Here is a 24,514-nt window from a genome sequence, read left to right as displayed (position 1 = left end):
AGGCACTTTTCCTTCTGGCACTGCTTCTTAGGCACTTCGACACTCAAGAGATTTTAATGTGTTTTACTTTTGTGGATAATTATATTGAGGTACTTAAAAACCATGTATAGTTTAAACTATGACTATTTTTAAACCACTGAGAGTCCTTAGTTAGATCGCAGTGGTTTATAAATGTAATAAATATATATTTTTTGCTCTGAGGGGCTTATTTTTGAGGGCATGCAGAGGCTTTTGTATGGAGGAGAGAAATTGAAACCTCTACTTCCCAAGCAGACTTCTGCTCGCATGAAAATGGATTCCATCATAATCTTTTCTCTCACTCTGTTTTAGGCTCATCATACAACTAATGGATATTAATACAAATTACAAACTCAACAACAGAACTAACACAAAGAAAACACAGTTATAACGTAGTAAAGGTAGCTTTTCAGTAGATGAAGAAGAAATTTTGAGTTTTTGTTTTCTTTTGGCAGACTCTCAAGTTACTTTCAAGATATTAGGTTTCTTTTTAATTTGAAAATAAACATAAGACCAAATATGAAAAACAGAACAGATGAAGACTTCTGAAACACAAGACTGATGATGCAGACATATGTGAACATTACACACATATACAAATATATAAGATGGATTCCACAGATTTCAGAAGAGACACTACAGAGAAGAACATTTGAAGAGATGTTAAAAACAATTGTCTTGTTTAGATACATTTATCATTAGTGACATGAACCTGTAGCTGGTGGTGGCTTGATTTTTTTAGCTAGTACTTTCTTTTCTGGAACTGGTTTTGTGGGTAATTCAGGCATTTTAAAGATATTAGTAAATTTGTTAATAAAAGAGAAACATAAATCCACAGGCATAACAGACATTAAGACTGTATATCCTATACACTCCTTACCTGAGGATAGGTTTGATTGAAAATACTTCTGAATATATGGGATTACATATACTAAATCATCCAACTGCATGAGTGTTCATGAATCTGCTTCTATATTTACAACCATTCTATGCATATATTTTGAATTCAAAGTAATCCATTTCAAATTCAAAACAAGTGAAAAAAATGGCTGTTATTCCATAAGTTCAAAATAAATTTGATACAAGTTTTAAATTAAAGCAGTACTCTTATAACACTTCAACTTCGCTATAAATTTAAAAGATTCACATTTGAAAATTATTTGCATGGTACTAATAATACACCTAGACTTAATGCATTTGATTTACTAATACCTTAACGTACTTTCTATTTTTGCAAATATATGCCAATTCCTTTAAAGGATCAAAATAATATTTTTGCCATACTGTTTTTCTTCCATTCAACCCCATTTGGACAGACAGGCAAAACATATATTTGCATACAAACTACAGTAATGTGATTTTCTGAAAAGAATGTTTCTATAATAATTGTTAATTTCTGATTTATAGAAGAGACTTTTTGCTGTACAAAACATTACACTGTGTACCTTTAACTGGTTCAGGTTTTTTAGGTTCTATAGCAATCTCAGGTTCTTCAGGGGCAACAACAGGCTCGGGCTCCTCAGGGGAAACCTCCTCTGGCACTTCAAGGATATGTATTTCAGGTTCTGTGACTTCAAAAGCTTCAACAGTTTCAGCTTCAAATGCAGTGATGGCTTCTATGTCTTGGTGAACAGGGATATATTTCCGTTCTTTATATCCAATGAATGTTTTCACCTCTCGTTCTTCTTCATGCTCCACAGTTTCTGGTGGAAGTTTTGGTTTTTTAAATTCAGGTTCTGGCTTCCTAGATGGTTCTACTTTCTTAGGCACAGGAGTAAGCTTGGTCTTCTTAAAAGCAGGTTCTGGTTTTTTGGGCACAGCTGGTTCTAGTTTTTTGGGCACAGCTGGTTCTGGTTTTTTAGGCACGCCAACTGGCTTTGGCTTTTTCGGTGTAATGGCTGGTTCTTCAGGAGGAGGAACAACTTTGGGTTTTTTAGGAACCTCAGTAGGTTTTTTAGGTACTGCAGGAGGTTCTTCAGGAACAGGAGCCACCTCAGGTTCTTCGGTGACAAGAGGCTCAGGCTCCTCAGGGGAAACTTCCTCTGGCACTTCAAGGATATGTACTTCAGGTTCTGTTACTTCAAAAGCTTCAACAGTTTCAGGTTCTTCAAATGCAGTGATGGCTTCTACTTCTTGGTGAACAGGGATATATTTCCTTTCTCTGTACCCAATGAATGTCTGTACCTCTCTTTCTTCTTCATGCTCCACAGTTTCTGGTGGAGGTTCTGGTTTCTTAAACTCAGGTTCTTTTTTCTTAGGTGGTTCTACTTTTTTAGGTACTGGTGTAAGTGCAGGCTTCTTAAAAGCAGGTTCTGGTTTTTTGGGCACAGCTGGTTCTGGTTTTTTGGGCACAGCTGGTTCTAGTTTTTTGGGCACAGCAACTGGCTTTGGCTTTTTCGGTGTAACGGCTGGTTCCTCAGGAACAGGAACAACTTTGGGTTTTTTAGGAACCTCAGGAGGTTTTTTAGGTACTGCAGGAGGTTCTTCAGGAACAGGACCAGCCTCAGGTTCTTCAGGAACGGCAGTGATCTCGGGTTCTTCAGGAACGGCAGTGACCTCGGGTTCTTCAGGAACAAAAGCAGGTTCAGGTTCTTCATATGAAACAATATCCTCTGGTTCTTCAAGAACATATACTTCAGGCTCTGTTACTTCAAAAGCTGAAGCACGCTCAGCTTCTCCAAATGCAGCGATGGCTTCAGCTTCATCTTTGTACACAGCTACGTGTTTCTCTTCTCTATGTGCCATGAATGTTTGTATTTCTTTTTCTTCTTTACGTTCTACAATTTCTGGTGGACGCTCTGGTTTTTTAATCTTAATTATTGGTTTCTTAGGCACTTCTACAGGTTCAGGTTTTTTAGGTATGGGAGTAACTTTGGGCTTTTTGGGCACTGCCACAACTGGTTTTTTAGGCACAGCTGGCTCCGGTTTCTTAGGCACAGCAACTGGTACAATGGCTGGTTCTTCAGGTTCGACAACAGGTTCAGGTTCTTCAGGGGAAACAACAGCCTCCCGTTCTTCCAAAATGTATTCTTCAGGCTCTGTAACTTCAAAAACAGCCGCATACTCAGGTTCTTCTAATGCCTCAATGGCTTCTACATCTTGGTGAACAGTTACAATTTTCTCTTCTCTGTATCCAATAACAGTATGGATTTCTCGTTCTTCTTCATACACTTCTTTAGCTGATGGAGGTTCAGGTTTCTTAGGCACGACTTTTGGTTTTTTAGGCACAGCAGTAGGTTCAGCTTTCTTAGGCACTGTGGTAGGTTTTGGTTTCTTGGGCACAATAGCAGGTTTAGGTTCTTCAAGAACAACAGTTTCTTCCACATGAACAAAGGTTTCTACTTCTTCAGTCACAGCAACTGGTTCTGGCTCTTCTGTCACTGCAAAATGCTCTGGTTCTTTAGATAAAACAAGAATTACTTTTTTATTGGCAAAAATGTTTTGACATATTTTGGAAGTTTAAAAGAGGTGAGCATTCTTTAAGAATGGTTAAAGATATTTTAGCTCACATGACAATGTAAGAGTAAGAGCAAGAGTAAGAAGAGTAAGAATAAGAGGAGGTACAAAAACAATGAAACACAATAAAAAGCATAACAAAATTAGCCATTGTGCATCCCATATTAAGGTATACACAAAACACTTCTGATGAAGATGCACACAATTAAGCATTATAACTCATTGGACTATGTCAACAGCACTTTTTACAAATGAAACCTCAGCAACAAGGCATCAACAGGACAAGAAGTAGTTAGCCAGCTGATCGATAAACAATTATTTATAGTTTCATTAATTGTGAGCTGTACCTGTAACAGGTGGAGCTTCTGGTTTTTTAACTACTGGCTTTTTAAACACAGGAGTTGGCTCTTTTTCTTCAACAATCACCTTTTCGGGTACTTCAGGCACTTGAAAAATATTAATTAATTAACTTTTACTACATTTAAAAAGACCAACAAAACATATCAGAAATGAAAATGCCAAAATTTGAAGTAATAGTATAGGTAACGTCTATATGCTTCTACTTTCAATGTGATCTATCAAAACAGCAGTGCTAATTTATTTGGACTCTCAGTTGAGTATAAAGATCAAAACTGATATCTATACATAAGAAGGCACAGTGAGCACATTATAGAAATATATTATGAAAAGTATAGCCAAGAATTAATCAACCATTAAAGAATATGAAAAACATTCTTAATGATTATAAGACAAGGTATCACTTTTTACAAAGAAGTCTTTGTTTTGAATGGAGGAATGATCTCTTCAGTTTGCTTACTTGAGGATTTCAGGCAGTCTAAGAATAGTTGTTCGATTTTTAAAATAGTATTGATTCCATTACAATATACAGTATAAGATACAGTATAACATGAAGATGTAAAATATTATACATGACATATTACTCAGTTTCCATCAGCCTATCGTTTTCACTATGAATCCCAAGTCTTTGCTTTCATGTAGCTTCACATACATAACTGAGCCACATTTTTATAAGTCACAATGTTTAAGTTCACAGATAACTGCAAACCATATAGTCATTTATGGAAATACTTCATAATTTTGTACAACTTCTGATTTGTAAAGTTGGGTATATTCAATACAAATACATATTTATGCCATAGGCCTCAAGGTAGGATTATGTACATGGCATTTTATTAAAGCAAATAAAAGGCGGCTAAACTTATATTTAAGACTTTGAAATATTCCTCTACCTAATGGCATAAGATTTTCTCAAAGAAAAAAATTGTTTTTAATGTCTAACTATTCCATTTATATCAGTGGGAGCAACTTTATGTATATTTCCTGAAATATAAACCTCAAAGATATCCTGTAGACTTATTCTCAGAGAAATATGACTACAATTGCAACCGTAACAGATCTAAGTTTGGGCTGGATCATTCCACATAAAACATAACAGGGCCATAACTCAATAAAACATAAACTTTATGTATATTTCCTGAAATATAAACCTCAAAGATATCCTGTAGACTTATTCTCAGAGAAAGATGACTACAATTGCAACCAAAACAGATCTGAGTTTGGGCTGGATCATTCCACATAAAACATAACAGGGCCATAACTCAATAAAACATAATAAATTAAATATTATTTGTTATTTAAATTTTGGAGTTTTACATACAGAATCATATCCAAAACTTTGACTCTATTTAATTCAGATACCTTTAGCAGGAGGCTCTGGTTTCTTAGGTACTTTTTCTTCTGGGATAATTTTCTTGGGCACTTCAGGCACTTTAAAAGATAATTATTGATTTTGAATTTGCAGTATCAAAGATAGAAAAGATTTGAAACAATGAAACGTTGGACACCAAAGACAAAAACAATGGCACTGTTGAAGACATACAAATAACGATTCTCCTGAACTCTTCCAGCATAAGCAATACAAATCCTATTTTTTCCTCTGTTTTTACACTTTGTCTTTCACACTAATATGCATCCATTCATATTCTCTTTCCAGTATATACAGTCAGAGCTATGAAGTTTATCAATTGGGTCATCTGACATCTCATGTCTATGAAGACTTGATGATATATAAAGAAGAAATGAAATGATTCCCCTATCACATATTGATCTGAATTTTCATAATGTCCATATATTTCCACTTTGTACAAATCTTAGCTACTCCTGACAAATTATACAACTACTGCTGACATTTATTGGAAGGAGAAAGAATGAATGCCGTGCTTTAAAATAATGGAGGAAAATACCTTTAGTAGGTGGAGCCTCTGGTTCAGCTGATTTCTTTTCTGGAACCACTTTCTTGGGAACTTCTGGCACTGTAAAATATGGCAGCTAGAATTAGTTTTTGAATGTTTGGTTTTGAATAAAACAAAAATCACTAACCATTATGTGTGTCTAATATCACTAACATATACCTTTGGGGGCTGGAGGTTCTGGTTTTTTCACAGGAACTTTTTCTTCTGGTATGATTTTCTTTGGCACTTCTGGAACTTTAAACATAGTATGTTATTTTCAGATGAATCAATTACTTAAATCTGGAAAATAAAAGCCCGGTGGAAGCCTAATTAACAGGGTAACCCTCATGCTCTAAAGCAGGGGTCTCCAATCTTGGCAACTTTAAGAGTTGTGGACTTCAACTCCCAGAATTCCTCAGCCAGTGAAGAGTGCTCTAAAGCAATCATTAATCTCTAGCATCATTTTTATTTAGGGGAATTCTTCTAGGCCTTATGGGATTGTCCATATATTCCTAGAAAATAAAAATGCTGGAATAGGAATGGCTTTGGCACAGTCCTTTGTCTGAACAGTGTATCCAGCTGAACAATTTTCCTTAATGTACACAGGGATTTTAAAGAGCTTCATTTTGGGGTGGGGCTGTGACGGAAGAGAATGAGTGAGAATGACAAGGAACAATTTCTTCAAATTATTTTTTAGTACATGAATGTTTATGACTCCCTTTGCCTTCTGGTATCCACTGTATGTGTCAGCTAGTTTTCTAGTCCACGGAAGGTATTGTAGGAGAGTGCTCAGAAAAGAATTTAAATTTTTAAATATGCCCCTTGACCAAAAATTCATGTCCTGCCCTTCCTGTATGATGGTCCAAATCCTGATATGTACCTTTGGCAGGAGGTGGCTCTGGCTTTTTGATCTCAGGCACTGGGACTTCCTCTTCAGGGACCACTTCCTCAGCGACTTTAAAGATAAAAAGGCCTTTTACTTTGAATTTTAATAATCTGTAGGAAATGTTATTTGTATAAAAATTAATTAAATACAAAGTTTATAAAGACTGACTCATGAGAGAGAACTAGGATGAGATTGAAATAATTCATAGAAGAGTTTTTTAATTCTTTATAAATCAACAGTAGAAAATACACACACACACAAACAAATACAAATAGATTGGGGAAGGGAGGACATGATGACATCATTACATAATTTCTTTCATTCGCACCATAACAAAGATGATGCCATCATGGCTGAAAACAGGTTCCTAGAAATACACATATAATAATACCCCCACCTGCTCATTTGTTCCCAAGAAATAATATCAAATATTAATTATTGTTAACAATTATTAACAATTCATACCTTTGGCAGGTGGAGCTTCTGGTTTCTTAGGCACCTTAGTTGGTACTTTCTTTTCAGGAACAACTTTCTTTGGCACTTCAGGCACTTCAAAATATTAATATACTTTTAGTATAAGTACTTTGAAAAATGACTTGAAGAATGCAGGTGCCAATAAAATAATTAAAATAAAGCCACCTGCCCATTTTTCATGTTCTAATTTTTAGCCAAATATATTTTCATATTATATTCAAAAACTATTAAAATGTAAAAGAGTTTGCTTTAAAATACTTAATATTATTGTTAATTATTCCTTTAATATAACACTTACCTTTAGCAGGTGGAGCTTCTGGTTCAACTGGTTCCTTTTCTGGAACGACTTTCTTGGGAACCTCTGGCACTTTGGAATACAAGGGACAGAATTAATTAATGTAAAAGAAAGAAACACAACCTCAAGAAAAAAAGATTTTTTAAAAAAAGTTTGGACAAAAATATGAAATGATGCAGAATTCCTGATAACATATCTGCAGAATAAGAACTGAACTGCCACTGAATATTTTGAATGGGGTGATGGTCAAATAATAGGGAACCTCGGGAAGGGATGACATTAAAATATTAACGTAATCCTTGAGGATGCAAGTAATATATGCTAATCCATACCTTTGGGGGCGGGAGGTTCAGGCTTTTTCACAGGTACTTTTTCCTCTGGGATGACTTTCTTTGGCACTTCTGGAACTTCAAAAATATTACACAGATTGTATTCCCAGTTTTGAAACAAAGTCTCTCAGTTATTTAAATGTGAAAGGACATTAGAAAAGAGAAAACTAATATATGCATAAATGCAATCAATCCATCATCGATCATATGTGTTGTAATTTTCAATACTGTGCATGTAGTCATCTTATATTAATATTTGTAATAAGGCAGAGAATCTACATTATTCATTATTCAGGAAGTAATGGAAAAAGAAGCCTAATGAATGTTATGCTTGCCTTTTAAAGGGAGCACAGAATTTACTCATAGGAGGATGCTTATTTATTTATTCAGTCAATTTCTAAAGCTGCCAGGCATCAAACACTTCAGGCAGCTTACAAAGAGCGGAGAATAGTAAAAGGGAAATAAAAAATATCAAACTTTATAAGAAGACTGTGTGAATCAAATCTCATCAAAACAAAGCATCATTCCTGCTGAGTAGCACGACCTTATAAATTCTGACTGAAGTGGTACCCACAAACGTCACTTTCTTTGCTCACCAGGCTACAAGCCATTTCTGAGTTTATTTTTCTAATCAATCTTCTAATATAATTTAATTCATGCAGCAAAGGTATCACTTTTATTTGGAATAACATGTTGGATTTTAGAAAATAATATAAAAATGCTGGCACCTTTGGCAGGAGGTGGCTCTGGCTTTTTGATCTCAGGAACATAGACTTCCTCTTCAGGGACCTCTTCCTTTGGAATCTCAGGAACTTTAAAGATAACAAGACAATTTAAGGTTTTGAATTTTAAAGATCTGGAGGAAATGTTCAGCATGCAAAAATAAGTAGAAAAATTCATAGAGATGGACTCATGGGAGACACTCAGGAACGGAATTGCTTAATCATAGAAAGGAAGCTTTTTTTCCCTTTTACAGATCAATGGTACAAAACAGAAATGATGATGTCTACCGAATACGACAGGGGAAGAAATGTGACATTGTGCAAATGAACTGGGTTACAGACTGTATGTATGTATCATGTCAAAATAAAGCAAATTACCCAAATTTCTCTCATTTGCACCATGATGCAATGACACAAATGATCCATCATGGCTTGTAATGGATTTCTGAAAACATACATAGTAACAATGCAGGTCTGCCCATTCTCCCTCAAGAAAATAGTATAAAACATTAACAATTATTAATAATTCATACCTTTGACGGGTGGAGCTTCTGGTTTCTTAGGCACCTTAGTTGGTACTTTCTTTTCAGGGACAACCTTCTTTGGCACTTCAGGCACTTCAAAAATATTAAAATACTTTCAGTACAAGTATGTTGCAAACAACTTGAAAAATGCAGGTGTCAAAAAAATAATGACACCCCCCTATACATTATTCATGTTTCTGATTTTTAAACAAATTTATTTCTATATTATCTACATGCAATATAATAATCTGAAAGATTTTGCTGTAAATGTATAATATTACTTATCATCTTAATAATACTACAACCATACCTTTAGCAGGTGGAGCTTCTGGTTCCTTTGGCTCAGCAACTGGAACCTTTTCTTTTGGAACAGGTTTCTTTGGCACTTCGGGCACTTGAAAATATTAGTTGATGTCAATATTACGCATCCCAAACGTTTAAAAAATCTACCATATGCTAAACCCTGTCACTCAAAATGATCAGTAGTTTCCAACACATCATTAGTCATGCCTCATTTTAATAAAATGAAATTATAGCATACAAGATACTTATAGCATAATGAAAAATACAAGAGAAATTAAGGGCAAATTCTAAAGTGCACTATTAGGTTAAAGGGAGATAACAGAATAACAGAGTTGAAAGGGACCTTGGAGGTCGTCTTGTCCAACCCACTGCTCAAGCAGGAAGCCCTAGACCATTTCAGACAAATGGTTGTCCAATCTCTTCTTCAAAACCTCCAGTGTTGGAGCATTGATAACTTCTGGAGGCAAGTCATTCCACTGATTAATTGTTCTGTCAGGAAATTTCTCCTTAGTTCTAGGTTGGTTCTCTCCTTGATTAGTTTCCATCCATTGCTTCTTGTCCTACCTTCAGATGCTTTGGCGAATAGGTTGAAACCTCCCCCCCACTTCTTTGTGGCAACCTCTTAAGTATTGGAACACTGCTATCATGTCACCCCTAATTTAGATCCATATTAAGTGTGTTTGCTGAATTTACAAATTGCATGTACCTTTAGCTGGTGGTGCACCTGGTTTTTTAGGCACAGGTTTTTCTTCTGGAATGGGTTTCTTTGGTACTTCAGGCACTATTAAAGGAAAGATATACGCTCTTATTACTCGCACTTGAGGCATCAACTGCGGCATATACACAGGGCTAGAGTTAATGGCTTGCTTTCACTAACAGAAGCAGTTTCCACTGATAGAACTAGAAGCAGCTGATTCCCACTCCACTCCATAGCCTCCTGAAAGGTTTCCAAAGCTTACAGAGCAAATCTTGACAGTTTGCTGGGAAAGTACCCACATGTGAGCTTTGCACAGAACATTTTAGGAATAAAGATGGAAGGATAACACACAATATAATCAAATGATGACTGTGGTGGTAAGCCAGTGGTGGGTTGCCCCCGGTTCGTACCAGTTCGCAAGAACTGGCAGTAAAACCATGGGGAGGCCCCGCCCACCACCCCAGATGTCATCATCAGCAATCTGCGCATGCGCAGAAGCTTCTGTGCATGTGCAAGTGAAGCAAGTGCGCGCGATCCCGTTGCAAACTGGTAGTAAAGGTAAGTAGAACCACACCTGTGGTAAACATATACATAATGAAAGCAATGGTGAAGGCTTCAGGTTTTGTTCACTTAGTTTAAGCTCTCTTTGAACACAGGAGGAGGAATATCTAATAAAATAAGTACAAGCACACCAAAACACATTATGCAACATATACTTTAAATGCTTCCTCCCATTTGGATATGGTAACTGGGGAGACAAATATCTTAACTGCGATGCATCAGTTAGTTTATGTGTTTATTAATGTAATTTTCATGAAATCACAGCCTCATGGCTCTTGACAAAAATTTCAACAAGGAATCTTAAATTACAATCAATCAGATTCTCCCTAGGGTGAATCAACTGGGGCTGAATGTCATCTTATTCCATTGTCAAGCAGTGAATAACATGACATTTCTTCAGGCTCTGTATAAGGTAATCTTATAAATGCCTATTTAAAAGTAAATTCCACTGAAGCTCAATGGAGCTTCTTCTTAGATAAACATCAATTGTGCTAGTCTCTTCGCTTGTATGCCACATTCAGTCATACATAAGCTTAATTTATTTATTGTGCACATCCTTAGGAAATTTATATAGAATTCTTTATTGGCCAAGTGTGATTGGATACACAAGGAATTTGTCTCTGTCTCAAACAGTGCTATAAATCCTGAACAAACATATGTCATTAGCTCAAATATAAATGGTTTTGTAAGACAGGCAAAGAGGCAGAATGTTCTGTTTTTATATGCCAGTAACAGGGTTCAGAGACAATAATCTACAAAACATAAAGTAGCAGTGTACATTTATAAAACAAATATATACTATCCATCAGGGTTATTTTTAATAAGATGTACCTTTGGCTGGAAGTGCTTCTGGAACAGCAGCTGGTACCTTCTCTTCTGGGACTGCTTTCTTGGGCACTTCAGGCACTTTAAAGAAATAGTATTGTTTTCTGTTACATTTCAGTACATTAAAACATAAGTGAAAAGGAATTATAAAATGGACTTTGGCACTGATAACTCAGCATTATTTTAATACTTACGGTATTTCAGGATTTCAGATAAAAAAAAATTAGTTATACAAGTATAAAAGTATAAAAACTGAATTTTCAAGACTGAGGGGAAAAAACAGCACAATTTTCTCAGAATGACATTAAGCGTGGGATGTACCTTTAGCAGGGGACGGTGGCTCTGGTTTTTTAGGCACAGCAACAATTACTTTCTCTTCCAGCACAACTTTCTTGGGCATCTCAGGAACTTTAAAGATATTAGTATGTTTTAGTTTAAAGAATTTCAAATAGTTTTCTCACAGTATAAAGAAAAGATTTCTTGTTCAAACAGACAAAAAATGACAGAAAGACAGAAGGTCAAGAATACTGGTAGTAAAATCACATGAAGAAACATTCAGGATCCTTCCAATTATCATGAACAAGTCATCCCTGAGGACATCTTCAAGAGTTATAAGAAATATTGTATGGTCAGGCAATAAATATGATAAATCTTTTAAGTAACTAAGGAATTGAGATACAAATTTTTAGCTGCGGCTCATTCAATTGTGGGTGATCCATTTACCTAAGCAAATATGCTCTCATCTGAGACTTTGGATGTTTCTCTATTAGTTGATGGACATGACTGAACTCAACTGAAAATATAAAAGATTTCAAAATATCTGCAATATCCATGTTGTAAAATTATCTCCACTGCTCCTCAGCCCTAAAAAATATTTTGCAGTTTTCTTCTATATATCAAATATTTAAAATATATTAGTGTTAATTACATAAATGGAAAAAAGATAAACATCAATAATTATCAACAAGACAAGAGACAACAAGAATTGACACTAAGTTTGACATGACTTTCACATATTCACAGTTCCAAGTTATAAGACAAGGAATGCGTACAGATACAAAAACATATTTTCAAGGAGACATTTCTTCTGTACAAAACTAGACAAACACTTATTAAGATAAGAGTGTATTTTGCTTTTGAAGATAACATCTACATCTTGTATATATCAGATATTTAAAATATATTAGACGGTATAAATTACATACATAGAAAAAGATATCACACCAATAATTATCAACAAGACAACAAGAGACAACAAGATCTGACACTAAGTCAAATGTGACATGACATGACATGACATGAAAGTGACATGACTTTCACATATTCACAGTTCCAAGTTATAAGACAAGGAATTTGTACAGATACAAAAACATATTTTCAAGGAGACATACCTTCCACACAAAACTAGACAAACATTTATTAAGATATTAGTGCATTTTGTTTTTGAAGATAACATCTACCTTTTATTGGCGAAGGTTCTATGGTTTCAGGTTTTCTTTTTTTAGGTTTAGCAACAATCACCTTTTCTTCTAATTTTTGAGGCAATTCTTTTTCTTCTACTTCTTCTTCCTCTTCTTCTAATTGCATTATTTCTGGCACCACCAAGACTTCTTCTTTCCTGGGCTGGGAAATAGCAATCTTTTCTTCTTCTACTAATGTTTTAGACACTTTAACAGTTGTCTTAGGTTTAGCTATACTTTTCTTCCCTTCAGGTACCAGAAGTTCTCTTTCAAGCAAGACATAATGTTCAGATTTTTGGGGTTTGGAAATGGCTGCCTCTTCTTCCACCTCAATCACTAATGACTCAAAGGGTTCTGGTTTTCTGGGTTTGGCGATAGTTAATTTTATTCCTTTCATTTTTTGCTCTGCTTCTTTAGGCTCCATAATAGCTTTCTTGGATTTCATGATATGTTTCTTTTTTTCATGTTTTGGAGGTTCTACTGGTTCAAGGCTCACATGTTCTAGTTCCTGAGGCTGTGCTATAGCTATCTTTTCTTCTACTGCTTCAAGCTCTACTGCCTCAGTCAGCACAAAGGATTCTGGTTTTCTAGGTTTGGTTGCAGTTACCTTTTGTTTTGGCACGTGGGGTTCCACTTTTTGGGGGATGATAATAGGCTCAGGTGGCTTAGCTTTAGCAACAGCTATCTTGTTTTCTGGCTCTGGGTGATCTACCATTTCACGTGTAATCATAGGTTCAGTTTTGGGGAGTTTAGCATGAGTTCTCTTCTCTTCTTCTCTTTTTTGCTGCTTTTCGAGTTCAACTACTGCAATAGCTTCAGGTTTGGCAGATACTAGTTTTTCTTCTTCCACTTTTAATGTTTTGGGCATTGAAATTGGTTTTTTAGGTGTAATCATAGTTTTCTTCTTTTCAGACACTTGAGTTTCAACTTTTTCATGTTTCACCATAGCTTCTGGTTTGTGGAGTTTAGCAGTAATAATTTCTTCTTCTTCCTCCTCCTCCTCTTCCTCCTCTTCTGTCTTGAACTCTATTGCTTCTGGCACCACTGCGGATTCTGATTTTTTGAGACTAGGCACCATAATGTTCTGTTTAGATTCCACAGCTTTATCTACTGCAATAGTCTCTGTTTTTTTAAGTTCAGTAATTACTAATGTTTTTTCTGGTATGTGTTCTGTGATTTCAGGTATCACCACAGTTTCTGGTTTGGGGGCTTTAGCAATAGTAATTTCTTCTTCCTCTTCCTCCTCCTCCTCCTCCTCCTCCTCCTCCTCCTCCTCTTGCTCTTCCTCCTTTTTGAAATCTATTGCTGCAGGTTCTGGTTTTTTTCGTCTGGCAACCACAATTTTCTTTTTAGACTCCACAGTTTTATCTATTGCAATAGTTTCTGGTTTTTTAGGTTTAGTAATTACTATCTTTTTTCTTTGTATGTGTTCTGTAACTTCTGGTTTGAGGGGTTTAGCAATAGTAATTTGTTTTTCTTCTCCTTCTCCTTCCTCCTCCCCTGCTTCCTCCTCTTCCTTTTTGAACTCTATTGCTTTTGGCACCACTCCAGATTCTGGTTTGGCAATATCAATCTTCTGTTTAGATTCCACAGCTTTATCTAATGCAATAGTCTCTGTTTTTTTAAGTTTAGTAATTACTAATGTTTTTTCTGGTATATGTTCTGTGGTTTCATCTATCCCCACATGTTCTGGTTTGGGGGCTTTAGCAATAGTAATTTCTTCTTCCTCTTCCTCCTCCTCCTCCTCCTCCTCCTCTTGCTCTTCCTCCTTTTTGAAATCTATTGCTGCAGGTTCTGGTTTTTTTCGTCTGGCAACCACAATTTTCTTTTTAGACTCCACAGTTTTATCTATTGCAATAGTTTCTGGTTTTTTAGGTTTAGTAATTACTATCTTTTTTCTTTGTATGTGTTCTGTAACTTCTGGTTTGAGGGGTTTAGCAATAGTAATTTGTTTTTCTTCTCCTTCTCCTTCCTCCTCCCCTGCTTCCTCCTCTTCCTTTTTGAACTCTATTGCTTTTGGCACCACTCCAGATTCTGGTTTGGCAATATCAATCTTCTGTTTAGATTCCACAGCTTTATCTAATGCAATAGTCTCTGTTTTTTTAAGTTTAGTAATTACTAATGTTTTTTCTGGTATATGTTCTGTGGTTTCATCTATCCCCACATGTTCTGGTTTGGGGGCTTTAGCAATAGTAATTTCTTCTTCCTCTTCCTCCTCCTCCTCCTCCTCCTCCTCTTGCTCTTCCTCCTTTTTGAAATCTATTGCTGCAGGTTCTGGTTTTTTTCGTCTGGCAACCACAATTTTCTTTTTAGACTCCACAGTTTTATCTATTGCAATAGTTTCTGGTTTTTTAGGTTTAGTAATTACTATCTTTTTTCTTTGTATGTGTTCTGTAACTTCTGGTTTGAGGGGTTTAGCAATAGTAATTTGTTTTTCTTCTCCTTCTCCTTCCTCCTCCCCTGCTTCCTCCTCTTCCTTTTTGAACTCTATTGCTTTTGGCACCACTCCAGATTCTGGTTTGGCAATATCAATCTTCTGTTTAGATTCCACAGCTTTATCTAATGCAATAGTCTCTGTTTTTTTAAGTTTAGTAATTACTAATGTTTTTTCTGGTATATGTTCTGTGGTTTCATCTATCCCCACATGTTCTGGTTTGGGGGCTTTAGCAATAGTAATTTCTTCTTCCTCTTCCTCCTCCTCCTCCTCCTCCTCCTCTTGCTCTTCCTCCTTTTTGAAATCTATTGCTGCAGGTTCTGGTTTTTTTCGTCTGGCAACCACAATTTTCTTTTTAGACTCCACAGTTTTATCTATTGCAATAGTTTCTGGTTTTTTAGGTTTAGTAATTACTATCTTTTTTCTTTGTATGTGTTCTGTAACTTCTGGTTTGAGGGGTTTAGCAATAGTAATTTGTTTTTCTTCTCCTTCTTCTTCCTTCTCCCCTGCTTCCTCCTCTTCCTTTTTGAACTCTATTGCTTTTGGCACCACTCCAGATTCTGGTTTGGCAATATCAATCTTCTGTTTAGATTCCACAGCTTTATCTAATGCAATAGTCTCTGTTTTTTTAAGTTTAGTAATTACTAATGTTTTTTCTGGTATATGTTCTGTGGTTTCATCTATCCCCACATGTTCTGGTTTGGGGGCTTTAGCAATAGTAATTTCTTCTTCTTCTTCTTCTTCTTCCTCCTCCTCCTCTTCCTCTTCCTCCTTCTTGAAGTCTATTGCTGCAGGTTCTGGTTTTTTTCGTCTGGCAACCACAATTTTCTTTTTAGACTCCTCGGTTTTATCTATTGCAATAATCTCTGGTTTTTTAGGTTTAGTAATTACTATCTTTTTTCTTTGTATGTGTTCTGTAACTTCTGGTTTGGGGGGTTTTGCAATAGTAATTCGTTTTTCTTCTCCTTCTTCTTCCTTCTCCTCCGCTTCCTCCTCTTCTTTTTTTAACTCTATTGCTTCTGGCACCACTGCGGATTCTGGTTTTCTCGGTTTGGCAATATCAATCTTCTGTTTAGATTCCACAATTTTATCTACTGTAATAGTATCTGGTTTTTTAGGTTTAGTAATTACTAATGTTTTTCCTGGTATGTGTTCTGTGATTTCAGGTATTACCAAAGTTTCTGATTTGGGGGCTTTAGCAATTGTAATTTCTTTTTCTTCCTCCTCCTCCTCCTCTTCTTTCTGGAAATCTATTGCTTCCGGCACCACTGCATGTTCTGGTTTTTTTCGTCTGGGAACCACAATTTTCTTTTTAGATTCCATGGTTTTATCTATTGCAATAGTCTCTGGTTTTTTAGGTTTTGTAATTACTACCTTTTTTCTTTGTATGTGTTCTGTGGTTTTCGGTGTCGGCATAAGTTCTGGTTTGGGGGGTTTAGCAATAGTAATTTGTTTTTCTTCTTCTTCCTCCTCCTCCTCCTCTTTCTCCTCTTCCTTTTTGAACTCTATTGCTTCTGGCACCATTGCAGATTCTAGTTTTCTTGGTTTGGCAATCTTAATCTTCTGTTTAGATTCCACACTTTTATCTACTGGAATAGTCTCTGTTTTTTTAGCTTTAGTAATTACTAATGTTTTTTCTGGTATGTGTTCTGTGATTTCAGGTATCACCACAGTTTCTGGTTTGGGGGCTTTAGCAATTGTAATTTCTTTTTCTTCCTCCTCCTCCTCCTCTTCTTTCTGGAAATCTATTGCTTCCGGCACCACTGCATGTTCTGGTTTTTTTCGTCTGGGAACCACAATTTTCTTTTTAGATTCCATGGTTTTATCTATTGCAATAGTCTCTGGTTTTTTAGGTTTTGTAATTACTACCTTTTTTCCTTGTATGTGTTCTGTGGTTTTTGGTATCGGCATAAGTTCTGGTTTGGGGGGTTTAGCAATAGTAATTTGTTTTTCTTCCTCCTCCTCCTCCTCCTCCTCCTCCTCCTCCTCCTCCTCCTCCTCCTCCTCCTCCTCCTCCTCCTTTTCCTTTTTGAACTCTATTGCTTCTGGCATCATTGCAGATTCTAGTTTTCTCGGTTTGGCAATCTTAATCTTCTGTTTAGATTCCACAATTTTATCTACTGGAATAGTTTTTGTTTTTTTAGCTTTAGTAATTACTACCATTTTTCCTGGTATGTGTTCTATGATTTCAGGTATCACATCATGTTCTGGTTTGGGGGCTTTAGAAATAGTAATTTCTTTTTCTTCCTCCTCTTCCTCTTCTGTCTTGAACTCTATTGCTTCTGGCACTACTGCAGGTTCTGCTATTTTTCGTTTGGCAACTACAATCTTCTGTTTAGATTCCACAGTTTTATCTACTGCAATAGTCTCTGATTTTTTAGGTTTAGTAAGGACTACTGTTTTTCTGGGTACAAGTTCTGTGGTTTCAGGTGTTACTATAAGTTCTGGTTTGGGAGGTTTAGCAATTCTTTCCCTCAGTTCTTCCACTTCAACCTTGAGTATTTCAGGAACCCCAGCATGCTCTTTTTTCCTAGGTTCTGTGGGAGTTATTTTCTGTTGAGGCACCTGCGAGTCCACCATTTTCTGCTCCGTAAGGGGCTCAGCTTTTTTAGATTTAGTAACTGCTATTTTCCTTTGGGGCAGCTGAGGTTCAGTTATTTTTTCTTCGAGTTCTACAATTTGGGGTTTTCTAGGCTTAGTAGTGGCTGCCTTCTTCTCTGGCACTTTCTCTACTACTTCTAGCAATTCAGTGAATTCTTGTTTTCTAGTTTTAGAGATGGTTTTCTTCTGTTCTGGTACCTGAGGCTCTGCTGGTTTAGATTTAATGATAGATTCTGGTTTGGGAGTTTTAGTAACAATTTTTTTCTCTTCTGAAATTTGAGGTTGTACTGTTTTAATTTCAGCAGTAGATTCTCCTTTTTTATATAGAGAAACCGTCTCTGGTTTTTCAACTTTTGCAACAGGTATCTTCTCTTCTGCCATCCCTTTTCTGGATACCTTGGACACTTTAAATAAAATTAATTCTTGTAAGAATTTGCAAAACACAAAATGCAAATGGCAGCATGAAACTGTACAGATAAAATAATGGAACATTTTCAATAGTTTGGTGATTTTGTTGGTCTATGTACTCTTTGGAGAGATTATGTACCTTTGAAAGACAGAATCTTTTCTTTCCCAGAAATGATATCTGGAACTCCTTCTTCTTTTTCTTCTAGGAGGATTTCCTCATAGGTTTCTGCCACTTAAAAATATTATTTCTTTTGACATACAACTCATACTTTGAACATTTTTGGAAAAAAAGAAAGCAAAGGACTATGAACAAAAAGAAGATCTGGCATTCTATGTTAAGATTCAGATTTGTTCATAATATCTGAAGTAGGTCAGTTGTTAGATTAAATAATTGATTCCCCTATAAAAATACTCGATCACAAGTTAGATGTGCTTGCAACAGACTTATTCAGATTCAATCTTTTAATAAGTGAATTCTCTTCCATAGTTAAGAATTTTCTTTCTCTCTCCTCTCTCTCTCTCTGTGATATCTCAGAGTTGTACTGGTCTTTGATTGTAATAAAAAAAATCAACCTTTCATATCACAGAGTTCTTTTAAAGATATTAATTTCTGCAAGAGTTTCTTTTTTAATGTAAAAAAAAAACATCCTGACAATATGAACAATTTATGTCAACCAAACACAAAATCCAGAAATATATGATAACGTATTTGATTAAATTGCCTTGAAATTCATTTATTTTATGATTATGTTCATGAAGAGCTGATATACCTTTAGATGCTGGAAGTTCCTGTGATTTAGGAGTCCGTGCAATAGAAATTATTTTTTGAGGAATCTTCTTCTCTTGAATCTCAGGTGCTTTAAAGATATTAGTATTTTTTTTTAAATAAGAGGTTAATGTAAATAACAGACAAACAGTTACAACAACATATATATTTCACTGGTCTTGTATTTTCCTTATATTGTTTTTTCTATGCAAAAATTAATAATAAAATTGTGGTTTTGATTTTTAGGTCAGCCAGTTTTTTTCATGTTGATGGGCTGACATGATAGATTAATATACTATTCTATAAATCTGCAAACCTAATTGTATTTTCTTGGGCAATTTTCCTCAAATCATTGTTTTCTAGGACTGTCCTACTACAATCTACATCATCTCATGCCAGCATGGATATAAGACTGATGATAATTTCATCAAGTTAATTGAAAAGATGCATTTAACTTTAGACTAATGTTTTAGAAGATAGATGTTTTCTCCCTAAAAAGGCATTGAGAAATCTGTTATAATTTTTATTCAGTTGTCTCAAAGTAAATTGAGATCTATATAAAGAGATATTATTATTGACTGCAGGTGTTGTCTCCCGTGACTGAGGAAGCACCCAATCTAATGGAGATATTAGATTCTCAGTACTGAATTATATCTCATTTGATTATTCTATAAAATTGTAGACTTTAAAAAAATGCAATGAATCCATCCACCTTCCATTAAATCTTTGATTCTAAAAGAGATTAATAGAGGAAAATGAAGAATCATCAATTGTTATTCCATTTGCAGCTTGAAGATGTTACCTTGGATGAGTGTCACTTCTTCCTTAGGGACGGGTTTCTTCTTTTCTAGCACATCTTTCTTGGCCACTGAAGACACATCAGAGATATTAGTTTCTTTTTGAGTATAGAGACAAACATAGAATATTAGACAAACAGGGAAGGGGGCAGGCAAGAAAAGACTGAGAAGGCACTTTAAGAAGGGTTGATTGCTTGAGAAATGTGTATAGGAACTGATGTACCTTTAGCTGGAGGAGCTTTGTCTTTTGCAGGAATGCCAGTTGGTATCTTTTCTTCTGGAAGAGCTTCCTCTTCCAGTTCATACACTTTAAAGATATTAGTAGAAATTTCAAAATGATGCACACAAACAACAGATTAGACAGTTAGCATTCAAACAACAGATAAGAAGACATGTAATCCATGATAACTAAAGCTCAAATTAAAACTCTCAAAAAGATAATTCATTAATTATTTGCTTTCTATGTCAATAATAATAATAATAATAATAATAATAATAATAATAATAATATATTAAATATATATGCTGCCTGACTACTAGTGTTTCAGGGTGGTTTACAATTGTTCAAACAAAGGACAAAGGGGGAAAAACACAAAAACAACATCAAAGAACAACAATAGTAAAAAAAATAAATAACCTAGAAGGGAACAAAAAAGAAAAAAAGCCATGATTGTACTTTCCTTTTCAAAATACAATGATTAGCAGGCGGAGCAATTAATTTTGCAGCCAAAAATGAATTAGTATATTGCTGATCACATGATGGCTGCTAGCACTGCTTTGTTTGATAAGATACTTCACATTTAAATTAGGATTTCAATAATGAATCTTTGTCACAATGTGCCAAAACAATACAAAAACAGTACAACTGAAACAAAAGAACAATACAATCAGATATCACAAAGGAAGAAGACCAAAAATGGTGAATTCAGGGAACCCCAAATCCTCCCACCGACAATTGACATCCAACAAAGGGGCCACCAAGCACCCTTACCCAAGGCCTGGGAGAATAATGTCCAGACAGAAACAAAACTAGGGCAATATCATTAACACCAAACAGATGAAAATAAATATAAGATTTTAATCTTCTTTCTCGTCAATATTCAATGTACCTTTAGGTGGTAAAGGCTCTTTTCTTTTTGGAACAGGCTTAGGCACCTTCTCCTCAGGAACAGCTTTCTTGGGCACTTCAGGCACTTTAAAGATACAGATATCTTTTTTAGTTATTGATTTGTATAGGATTCTGAGAAGAATGTTACTTAATAATGAGGAAAGAACAGAACACAAGATCACACTTAGTGAGCACATAATTTGACATAATCAATACATACAAGGCAAAGAGAGAAGATATAGAATATCAGCAATTAAGTCAGAATTTATATCATCATGATAGCTGAAGAAAAAGAGTACCTTTAGGTGGAGGTGCCACTTCTTTTTTAGGAACAGCAGTTGGTACCTTTTCTTTTGGGACTGGCTTCCGAACTTCAGGCACTTTAAAAAGATGAATTTCTTTTTTAAATACTTATTCAGCCATTGAATTAGGGATTAGTCAACAATGAAGAAGAACAAATTGAGTGTCTCACATTCAGATTTTAGGGAGAAGCAAAAAAGAGACAAATTCATGGTGGGGAATCATTCCAATCACAAAATAAAAAAATTCTTAAAATAGTTGAGGATTGGACAGGAAGGGAGGAATGGGGCTGCATTTGACAATTGGACAACTCTCTGGCATAGTGTTTCTCAACCCCAGGAACTTTAATATGTGTGGCATTGAAGGCCACACATTTTAAAGTTGCACTGCTCTAGCACATGTAGAAATGCCTTCTGGTCTTGAGCCAAAATGTTGGGGTTCAAACTTATGTTCTGGATTTTTTCCCCTTCTATGATTTTTTCCCCTTCTTCAGATATTTAGCATGAATTCTCAAAACCCATGAATCTCAAAGCCCATGAATAAAATGGTGATAGTAGTAGGAAAACATAGTTAATTTAATACATATATTCCTCAAACTTAAACAATTAAATTAATTGGCCCAGCTTTTATCAAGAATGCTAATGAAAAAGGAAATATAAAGAATATGATCCTTTAATAAAGAAACATGAGGACTCAGGGTTCCAGAAAAAAATGTGATAATAATTTATCTATATTTCTCTCCTAGGTACAATCCTTTGGACTTGTAGGCAGGGCAAAACACTTCCAAAAATATGTTGCCAGGAAATCTGCAGACTAATGCATTTAGTCAGCAGGAGTTGAGACCAACTCAAAGGTACAAAATGGGGGCAGAAAAAGAAAAAGGGAAAGTTATGTAACTATCATTTTGTTAAAGGAGGGATTTAAGTTATGAAATTGATCCTAAATACAACTTCTCCTAAAGTAAGCATATTGCAGTGACTTGGGGTGAGGGAGATAGCTGGAGGGGGGGGGGATATTTATTTATTAGCTTCTCCCTACTTCATTCTCCTTCATGCTTATGAAAGCTCTCTGTATAATAGAATTTATTTGTACACTGTCCAGAGTCCCTCTATGAGAGAGATACACAGTTTCTAAATGTGATACATAAATAACTATATAACCATATTTTATCTTGAAAATTCCCAGTAACAACAGGAGAGTTGGTTTGATCTACATTCTCACATGGAACCTTCTATATACAGTCAGTAAATGGGGGTTGGTGGAATAAAGATATTTAAAGACAATCTAATCAAGACACAACAAATAAAAGAATTGATGTACCTATGGCTGGTGGAACCTCATACACTTCCTCATATTCTTCTGTCTCCTTAACCTCTTCATAATACTCATATTCCTCTGTTTCCACTGTTTCCTTATACTCTTCAGTTTCAGGTTCTTCTGGAGCTTCCTCATAATACTCAGCTTCAGGTTCTTCTGAAACTTCCTCATAATGCTCAACTTCAGGTTCTTCTGGCACTTCTGCATATTCTTCTTCAACTTCTTCGGCTGGCAAGTATTCCTCAGCCTTCTCATATGTTTCATACTTCTCATATTCTTCATAAACATATTCTTCAGCAGTAGGAGCAGGAGCAGTGACCTTTTCTTTATGGACAATCTTCTTTCTTATCACAGGCACTTTAAAGACAATTAACTTGCCATTATTTCAAAGACTGCATAAAAACCATTCAAAACAAAGTGAAACTAAAAGCACCCACAGATGTCAAATAATTATAATACCTTATTCTAAAAAAAAGCATGTAACCTAACTGGCATACAATATTGTTAGTCAGCAGAAATAAACTGGAAGGCATTATGAAAGATTATGAGGAAAAAATCTTTGCCAAATCTTTGTCAGGAAATGCCAATGTTTTATTAGATACCAAATGTCTTTTCATGTAGCAGCAAATAATTTTCGATATGAATCTCATTCTCTCTTTTTTTACTTTTATTTAACTTTACATTCTACTTTGCTTTGAGAGTTTAGATTAGGTCTAACTCATTTTATTCTTACAAGAGCCCTGTGAGATAGTGACAATCCCAAGTCATCTAGTAAATTCTATAGTTGTTGAGAGGACTGCAACTGGTTACATAGTCATTGATTTGCAATAAAAGAATAAGAAAGCAACATGAAACACAACCTGCATTCATGGGGTTTTTGTTTGCAAACATTTGACATACACATTATTGACATATATTTGATAGACAATAAAGTATACTGTATATACCAATTTTAATACTGTGGAATAAAATTTTAACCAGGTAAGCATTGTGCCTTTCATAAATGGATTGAACTTTTTTTTTTTTTTTGATGGAGTAATGGGTACGTTCCTTTCAAGAAAGACTTCCTTGGACACATCAGATATCTTAAATTATGAGTCCACTGGCAATATGGAGAGAAATTGGATATACTCTTTAATAGCTTTGGGTTTTTTTGAGCAACAGAAATGATACATCAGTGACAAGGTGAATGATTCCAATATTTATATAGATATAAATATTGGCTGGAGGAAGTGGCATTTTCTCTTCTGGAACAGGTTTAGGAGCTCCAGGCACTTTAAAGATAGTACAGAGGTGAGTTTTTTTTAATGATCAAACATATAGAATCAAAAAATTCTGAATGGTTGATACTGGTGCTTAATATTTAAGAATGTAACAGGTAGCATCATTTAAGAGCATAAGAACATAAGCAATTCCCTGTGAATCACACCCTTAGCCCATCTAGTCCAGCATGGGTCCTCATAGTGGCTACTCAACTGCATAAGGAAGCCCAAAGATCTCCTAGCAGATGGCTTTCAGAGGCAGCTATAGTGCCATCAGAGCTAATAGCCATTGATTCCCCTTGACTTCCAAGACTCGATCCAACCGTTATTTAAAGCCAGCCAAACTGGTAGCCAGCATTACATTTCATGATTCCAAATTCCAAAGTTGAATTATGTGTTGTATAAAAATACATTTTCTTTTGTTTGTTTGGATTCTACCAGGATTCAATTTCATTGGGTATCCTCTGATTCGGCAATTTTGGGAACGAAAAAACATAGTCCAGATCATGTATGCTGTTGTACAACACAATCCTGTCCCCTTGCATTTGAATCAATATAGTTTTTTCTGCAGAGTTTCAAAATGTTAGATGTACCTTTGGCTGGTGTAGGTGGCACTTTTTTGGGAACAGGCACTTTCTCTTCTGGAACAGGCTTGGGAACTTTAAGAATTGAAAGATAGATATTTTTTCTTAAAGATATTGAGCTTAACTCATCATTGG

General features: G+C 35.4%; 2 protein-coding genes across 3 annotated transcripts in view; both read right to left on the bottom strand.

Moving 5' to 3' along the window:
• The window catches only part of TTN (titin), a 319,867-nt gene that overhangs the window by 134,989 nt on the left and 160,364 nt on the right, over positions 1 to 24,514 (bottom strand). For both annotated transcript variants that reach the window (XM_070957152.1, XM_070957229.1), the window contains 21 exons: positions 24,389 to 24,454; positions 22,537 to 22,890; positions 21,216 to 21,296; positions 20,918 to 21,001; positions 20,032 to 20,115; positions 19,814 to 19,879; positions 11,664 to 11,750; positions 11,349 to 11,423; positions 9,966 to 10,040; positions 9,267 to 9,350; positions 8,966 to 9,049; positions 8,439 to 8,522; positions 7,714 to 7,788; positions 7,385 to 7,453; positions 7,078 to 7,161; positions 6,607 to 6,681; positions 5,907 to 5,981; positions 5,739 to 5,807; positions 5,194 to 5,262; positions 3,822 to 3,920; positions 1,464 to 3,416 (listed from right to left, as the gene is read on the bottom strand). In XM_070957152.1, coding sequence (XP_070813253.1) covers positions 1,464 to 3,416; positions 3,822 to 3,920; positions 5,194 to 5,262; positions 5,739 to 5,807; positions 5,907 to 5,981; positions 6,607 to 6,681; positions 7,078 to 7,161; positions 7,385 to 7,453; positions 7,714 to 7,788; positions 8,439 to 8,522; positions 8,966 to 9,049; positions 9,267 to 9,350; positions 9,966 to 10,040; positions 11,349 to 11,423; positions 11,664 to 11,750; positions 19,814 to 19,879; positions 20,032 to 20,115; positions 20,918 to 21,001; positions 21,216 to 21,296; positions 22,537 to 22,890; positions 24,389 to 24,454 — 3,792 coding nt within the window. The remainder of the gene's footprint in view (positions 1 to 1,463; positions 3,417 to 3,821; positions 3,921 to 5,193; positions 5,263 to 5,738; positions 5,808 to 5,906; positions 5,982 to 6,606; positions 6,682 to 7,077; positions 7,162 to 7,384; positions 7,454 to 7,713; positions 7,789 to 8,438; positions 8,523 to 8,965; positions 9,050 to 9,266; positions 9,351 to 9,965; positions 10,041 to 11,348; positions 11,424 to 11,663; positions 11,751 to 19,813; positions 19,880 to 20,031; positions 20,116 to 20,917; positions 21,002 to 21,215; positions 21,297 to 22,536; positions 22,891 to 24,388; positions 24,455 to 24,514) is intronic.
• On the bottom strand, positions 12,762 to 18,765 carry LOC139327618 (titin-like). The gene is made up of 2 exons (XM_070957484.1): positions 18,385 to 18,765; positions 12,762 to 18,241 (listed from the first exon to the last, which is right to left on the bottom strand). The coding sequence occupies exon 2, from the start codon at positions 18,216 to 18,218 to the stop codon at positions 12,762 to 12,764; it is 5,457 nt and encodes a 1,818-aa protein (XP_070813585.1). The 5' UTR covers positions 18,219 to 18,241; positions 18,385 to 18,765.

Source organism: Pituophis catenifer, unplaced genomic scaffold (genome assembly GCF_029215685.1).
Source record: "Pituophis catenifer annectens isolate HBS135680 unplaced genomic scaffold, rPitCat1.0.hap2 SCAF_1, whole genome shotgun sequence".
Taxonomy (NCBI): Eukaryota; Metazoa; Chordata; class Lepidosauria; order Squamata; family Colubridae; genus Pituophis; species Pituophis catenifer.
This window is presented reverse-complemented; position numbering and strand designations above follow the sequence as displayed.

What these genes read in the sequence shown, in the direction of transcription:
- LOC139327618 (XM_070957484.1), bottom strand. Translation starts at nt 18,218, where the DNA reads ATGGCAGAAGAGAAGATACCTGTTGCAAAAGTTGAAAAACCAGAGACG.